Source organism: Limulus polyphemus, unplaced genomic scaffold (genome assembly GCF_000517525.1).
Source record: "Limulus polyphemus unplaced genomic scaffold, Limulus_polyphemus-2.1.2 Scaffold3642, whole genome shotgun sequence".
In the NCBI taxonomy this organism is placed as follows: Eukaryota; Metazoa; Arthropoda; class Merostomata; order Xiphosura; family Limulidae; genus Limulus; species Limulus polyphemus.
In genome coordinates this window covers 90,311-97,704 of record NW_013669252.1, presented here as the reverse complement: position 1 = coordinate 97,704, position 7,394 = coordinate 90,311, and the positions used below count along the sequence as shown (strand labels likewise).

Below are 7,394 nucleotides of genomic sequence, written 5' to 3'. Positions count from 1 at the left end.
CTTGGAGAAGAGGATGAAGTTGGGGGCCCTCCTACCTGGGTCCTTGGATGTTTTTTTCCAGATGTTGATAGGAGTGGCACCAGCCTACACGGGAGCCTACTCGTAATACCGGTTCAGATTTGACACTTAGCTATTTAGTTGGGGTGTGCATGTCTCTTCTTTTTGATCAGTATTGGTTCGGTACATTGTTCATGGAAGAGGGTCCACTGCCTGCTGGTAATACTCTCTATGCCTACAGGTTGGGATCCACTCATAACTATGTATATATAATATTTGCAGTCCAATTGCCGTAGTCACCAACGTCGGATATAGGGACCATAACCCCTTAATTCCAACCCCGAGTAGTGGAACCTTGGCTATCTAGTTGGGATGTGGCCTATAGTGAAAATAGTTCATGTAAAATTCCACCCATGATACAGGAATTAAATTCCAGTTGAAGAGCATACCTCTTCTGGATGTAGTGCAGTTCCCCCACTCAGGTGCCAATCTTCTGTTGATACACCCATGATCTATTCAGACTCTTTCTGTATGGATAATGTCCTCACCAGCCCCTCCACTTCTCAGTGTGGTATTCTACCTATAAGTGGGAGTGGAAGTAAGTATGTTTTGGAAGTTAACATTTTCCTAAATTGAAAATCTATTTCCAATAATACCCTTCCTTTTCACCAAGAGCCTATGTTAGAGACTGGGATTGAGTCAGTCTCGAAAAAGTAATAACATTATCTGATTGAGGTGCTTAAATACAGTACCAGGATAGAGAGCGCATTGACATAGGTGGAGAGTGTCACGAGATAAATATTGCCAAGGGCAATTGAGTGGGGTATAAAAGACTGTTACAAGTGAGAAAAAATCAGATCAATGTTTAGATGAGCAAATGAAGAAACCCTGGCAGTCAAGTAATGGCTATAAGTGTGTATTATTGGAAATGAATTTTCAATTCAGGAAAATGTTAACTTCTGGATCATGTGATATGCAAAAAATGTGGTGACTTGCAATAAATGAAACATTTTGAAAATATCTACATTAATATAAGAAGGGAGAAAATGCATGGTATGCCTACATACCATAAATATTGTTCAAGCTAAACTTGCACATAAATGTAGTATGTGGTTAACCTTACTGTTTACCCATTGTTTAACAGTTGCAGAAAAATTTCACGATTCCTTTAGATTAAATGAATAATGTCAAATATTGTTTCACTGAAGTGGCCAGTTTTGGTTTTGTATTTAAAGATTACAAAGAACTATAGTCATCAATGTTATCAAGTGTGACTGAAGTTGTTAGGTTTCATTCCAGGAACAAATGCGTATGACATGTCTGCCAGGGTGACTTCTCCATCAGGTGAGACAGAAGATGCTGAGATCCTAGATTTGGAAGATTGTCTCTATGCTATTCATTTTGTACCAAAAGAAGTTGGTGTTCATACAGTGAGTGTCCGCTACAAGGATATTCATATCCCTGGGTCACCTTTCCAGTTCACTGTGGGTCCACTTCATGACTATGGTTCCCACAGAGTGCATGCAGGAGGTCCAGGCTTGGAAAGGGGCATTACTGGTGAACCAGGTTTGTGTTTTATAAGACATATTGCTTGATCAAGTTATTTTGCAATGGGATCCTAAAATGGGTTGAAGATGGGATGCATTACTTTTTTCAGATAGAAATTGGGAAGGGTGTAGTGATCCCCACCACAACCATGCACAGGAAACAAAATAGAATTGGTTGGTTTATGATAAAGATTTAACAGATTTAAAAGATTTCTTATACCAACTTATAAAACATATTGTGATTAATTTGTAAATTCTCACCAGGTAATTTTTATAGACTATGATGAGGAAATTTATTTTCCTGTTACTAATTAATGCTTTAGGTTTTGAATGTAAACATTTTTATGGTTAGTTATATTTATCCCTACTAAAAAGTAAAACAGATTTGTTTAAAAATTTAACTAATTCCAGTTACATATGATTATGTTATTTTTTTTTAACAGCTAAGATAATTTGTAAGTTTCAGTTCTTAGCCAACAATTGGTACATAGATAAATCTTTAGCATCTGTCAGATGTAACTCAAGGCTGCTTGTATCTATATGCATTAAACTTATTATCACGTTTAAGTAGAATGTTTGTACCAAAAAGTGCTGGTGAACACTGTCGTCTAGACATAATATTTCTTCAGTGTAGCAGTGTATAAGCTGTGAGTCCAGCAAGAAAAGTTGGGTTCCTCCAGCTAGGGATTATTATGAATATTAATTATACATCCATATCACATAAGATTGACTAGACCTTCATGAACAACTCAATATGCAAATGTACCAGTTCTTTTAAAAAGTTCTGTTCACCGTTACTAAAAGGTATTACACTTTCTTAACTCATACCAGTGGTGGATCCAGAGTTGATCAAAAAGGGTGGCAACAACAGGGCACAAAGGGACCTGCAAGGAAGTGAGCGCTTATGGGGGGTCCGGGGGTTATATTGGCTTCACTAGCCTTCCCTCCTCTTTGTTCAGCATATGTTTGCAAACCAAAGATTGGCAGGTTGAATTTGCAAATACATAAAATGGATATTTGCACATAACATTCTTTTTTATTGCCAAAAAGGCCCCCCCCCTCTGGATCTGCCACTGCATATTGTTGATTTTGTACAACTCAAGATTGCATATGCTTGTTGTGTAAAGAATTCTAAAAGTTTTATCAACTTTAAGATAGATTATAAATCCATTTTTGATCAGTCCACACAGAGCCTATGACAGCTAAAATTTAGCCTACATGAAAAAATTTCTTTGCTTTTAGGGTTATGTGTGACAAAATTTTCACGCATTAAAGCCTATTCCATAAAGACTAACATAACACAGATACTTTTTGAATGAATTACTTAGGCTGGCACCTACTGGTTAGAGCCTGACTATTTATGACAAACATGTGGAAACAGCTACTTAAAGGAGGATAGGCCATTTAAGAATATTTTGTTCTTGACATTAAAACACAAAGTGAAAATACAAAGCATACGTTAATACTTTAGTAATTAAAGTGTGAATCAAAGTTCAACTGAAATGATGTCATAAAGGATTTGACAGTTTCTACAGATGACTATTTTTATAATAAATGAATACATAAAAATGTATTTTTTATCACAGTCAAAAATAAGAAGAGTAAAATCCTCAGATTCACAATCTGGGTACTACAGTCATGCTCATCCCATTTGATAAAATAAAGTGCCCTGTTAGAAACACTTAACAACCTTATTTAATTCTTTATCTAAAAACACTTTATAACTGAAAACTACTATTAAAGCTTTGATAGTAGTTTTCAGTTATAAAGTGTTTTTAGATAAAGAATTAAATAAGGTTGTTAAGTGTTTCTAACAGGGCACTTTATTTTATCAAATGGGATGAGCATGACTGTAGTACCCAGATTGTGAATCTGAGGATCTGCATTTCATGTCCTGTTGCCACAAAAATGCACTCATCACTTTGGGCTCATGAAAGCCAAATCCCATTGTTCAATCAGAAGAGAAGCCAAAGAGTTGTTGATGGGTGCTATCTTCTCTCTAGTCTGTTATTTGAAAAGTAGGAACATCTATATACTCATAGCTCTTGGTAAAGTTTTGTGCTAAAATTCTGAAATAACATTTCGTCAAACGATTTTTAAAGAAAAGTGGAAAAACTTCAATTAATTTTTTGTACTTAACCTTATATAAAAACAAATCACAAGATTGAAAGAAACCTTTGCTATAGTCATACATTTGAGCTTATACAAAATTTTAGTTGAAAACTATCAAGTTCAGACAGTCAATCATTGTGTGAAAGACATGTTTGGAGAGCTGTTAAAAGTTTTTAACACAGACAAGCTGCCCAGTTAGACTGTTTTGATGCACTTGCATGTATCTTCATCAGCTCTAAGAATAATCTCACAATCCTGGGTGCCCATGGCAACAACCCCTAGTATTTAATGTTGTAATTTTTATTGTTTAATTTTGTCTCCGTCAATTTTTTTAATTGTAGTATTCATTCTAATTACTTAATAAAGGTTTTATATGGTTGTTTAGTTTGTTTAAACGAAGCTTAAAAACAATATTAAGAAATTAATACCTGAGGTCAGTATGTAGAGCACCCACCTAGTGTACAAGAAAGTCAGTTATCACATTTATATTACATTGAATTGTGTATAATTGATTATGTAAACTATACTCAGTTTAATTTAATAAATAGAAATTTCAATGATGTAATCTGTACATTGTAAAATACATTAATATGTTGAAGAAAACTATAATTTTTCAGTGAAATGTTTCCCATATGAAAATATATTGGAACTGACAGTAGCTTTGCCTTTTTTAATCGCTACAAGTTGCCAGCTGCACAAAGCAGTTATACTTATACTGCTACTTTGTGAGACAATACAAACTAATCACATGGCTTCTTCCACTGAAGAAACAGTACAAGTTGATTATATATCTTCAGCTTCTTTATGTGATGCCACATTCTGTTCACCAAGCTGCTACTACTTGAGGAACCAGCACATACAAATCATTTATTATCTTGTGAGAAAACACACAATTCACCTGTTTCTAATACATGTGAAACAAAAATCCACCAATATGTTTTTTACTGTTTTATAAAAAAAATACACATGCCATTCACCTGGTTTTTTAGTGTCCTATGCTTTAGTTAGAAAATGGTTATGATTCACAAAAAATTTCTTAAGTTTTCAAAAACATGTTTATTTTCATCCAGACAAATCCTGGCTCTGCATCTAACACATCTGAGTACAGAAATGGAAATCTTAATTCCGGAAAATCAAATGTTAATTCAAATTTTAAAAATGATACAAATTTACCAACTTTTTTTATAACCATAAAGTTATTTTGAAATAAAAAAAAGGTATTAACTTTTACATACCTCATATTATAGATTTAATACCCTACTACATAGCTTATGAAGCATTATGGGGTTGCCCTAATTTTGCTTATACTTTGGTCAGTTGCTACTTTTCACAGAAAAAAAATGTAATTTAAGTTTCACAAATTACACAGGCCTGCAATGGTGTTATTTTCTTGAAATTTTTGCATGTGCTACAGTAATTACTGTATGCTGAATCCGAAAATGATATCCATTTTTCTCCATCATGTACAGATTTTTTACAAAATGTCATAATGCAATACTTAAAAGAAATACTACAACACACAGTTTGAGACTAAAAAATTAAAAAAAAATCAAACAAACTGAAGAAAAGGGAAGAACATTGATGTCAAACAAATATGCATCCTCATTCATCCTGTATTTTTGTTAACAAACATAATAATAAAAAATTTTCATTGTGGTAAATTAAATAATAATTTGATCTAACCAAGAGTTGTTGTTTTTTTCTTCCCAATTTGTAAAAAAATCCTTACGTGATAGAGAAAAATGAACATTATTTTCGAAATCTGCTTAGCTGAATTATGGAAAATCTATTATTTTATTTGTAAAATAATATGTGTTATTTGTAAAAAGATTTCGAAAATAGTTGCACTAAAAGAAAGCTTTGCTCCTTTATTTTAATCAAATTGTCTGTTGTTGTTGAGATAACATAAATGGATGAGATATTCCAAAACATTTTGAGGACACCTTGGGTAAGTGTACAGGCTGCCTTAAAGATGATACTATTTTGTTTAACTTTATAAATAGATTATGTAAGTTTTGTAATTTTTTGTAAGTTGAAGTTTTCCACCTTACTACAGCTGAGTTCAATGTCTGGACAAGGGAAGCTGGTGCTGGAAGCCTATCTCTGTCAATAGAAGGACCCTCAAAAGCTGAGATTGATTTCAAAGACCGAAAAGACGGCTCTTGCTACGTGTCCTATGTTGTTCAAGAACAAGGTAAGAAACATCACATATGGCAAGTCTTTTCAAGTCTTATCAATTTGTATATGGAGATTATAACTTTGGTATTCTGCTAACATTCTAATGTTATTTGTATTATTTTGTAGGTATATTACTTACAGTTAGAATGTTAATAATTTGGGATGCTGTTGGATAATTAATGTTATAATTAAGGTAATGTTATGGTATTAAGTATTCAATTTGAACAGTGTGACCATATGTCACAAGTATTCTAGTCTAACATGGTCAGTACAAGTATTATGGTTTTGATTAGAAGTGTTTCTGGCTAATAGTATAAGCATCTTTTCCACCTTAACCATAGTTTAAACATTCACTGTCTGCCAAAGAAAATGTTTGTCACTTGATTTACTATTGAACACCAGTGGTAGTAAAATCTCAACAAAATTCATGGACTTAATTAATTTCAGTCCTAGAGTCTTAAAAATGAAAAGCCCATATAGAATAATTGCTTGATAACTAAAAACTATAAAAATTAAAAGCAGCAATGTTAAAAGTTCATCTAATGCAAAATGTGTTGGTTTGTCAAAGAGCTATTTGATTGGCTGCTAATGCAAGATTTACAGATTGGAATTGTCTTTTGAGCCTAAATAATGTAATAAAATGCTGAGAAATATGTTAAAAGTTATTTTATTACCTTAATTGAATAAGAATATAAAAAATTGGCATATAGTGACTTATTAAACAGGCATACTTTAGTAATAGAACATATTACAGAAATATTAGACTGTGAATACTCTCTTATATTGTTTCGTGACTTTCAAAAGAATTAACCAATTGTAAAGCATCTTTTTAATGGTTTCTAAAATTAGATAGTTTTTCTTTATTGATTTGAAAATTGGAAATCAAAGTTTTGAAAACATTTTTTGTTAAGTGTTGAAACTTAAAGTTAATAATGTGAAATAGTAAAATAAATAAGCAAAAACATACACATTTGTTGATAGTTAGTAATCGATTCTCTGTTCTATACTTACCTAAGAACTAGTTTGTATTAAGCTGTTTTTCTTGCAGGGGACTATCATGTTGGAATTAAGTTCAATGATCAACACATCCCAGACAGTCCGTACAAAGTTCACATTCTCCCTCCTGCTAGTGATGCAAAAAATATTGAATTGGGTGCAATACCTGAGGCAAATCTCCAAGTAAACAAGCCCTTGGCTTTCACAGTTCACATGAATGGTGCCAAGGGGATGTTAGATGGGAAAGTAATTGCTCCCTCTGGAAGTGAAGATGATTGTTTTGTAGTTCCGATTGATGATGGTAAGCTCTCTAGTAGTATGTGAAGTTGGATTAAGTGCATTCATAAACAGTTCCATGGAGTAAAAACAGCATCTGTGAACAAGAAACACCAGTTCCAGTATTACACCTGACTTTAGTGGGTGTGTAGTCAAAAGTTGTAATAGAAGTGACAGTTATACATATACACCTGGAAAAAAGTTAAGCACCCCCGTGTTTTTTTCAAGTGATTCAGATTCGACGTTCTTGTGACTGATTATAAATTACCATTCAATCTAAACGTGTTT

General features: G+C 33.0%; 1 protein-coding gene across 1 annotated transcript in view; it reads left to right on the top strand.

Annotated features, from left to right (window-relative positions):
• The window catches only part of LOC106469754 (filamin-A-like), a 31,515-nt gene that overhangs the window by 17,194 nt on the left and 6,927 nt on the right, over positions 1 to 7,394 (top strand). Inside the window, exons 9-11 of the mRNA XM_013930264.2 lie at positions 1,297 to 1,563; positions 5,713 to 5,850; positions 6,883 to 7,131. Coding sequence (XP_013785718.2) covers positions 1,297 to 1,563; positions 5,713 to 5,850; positions 6,883 to 7,131 — 654 coding nt within the window. The remainder of the gene's footprint in view (positions 1 to 1,296; positions 1,564 to 5,712; positions 5,851 to 6,882; positions 7,132 to 7,394) is intronic.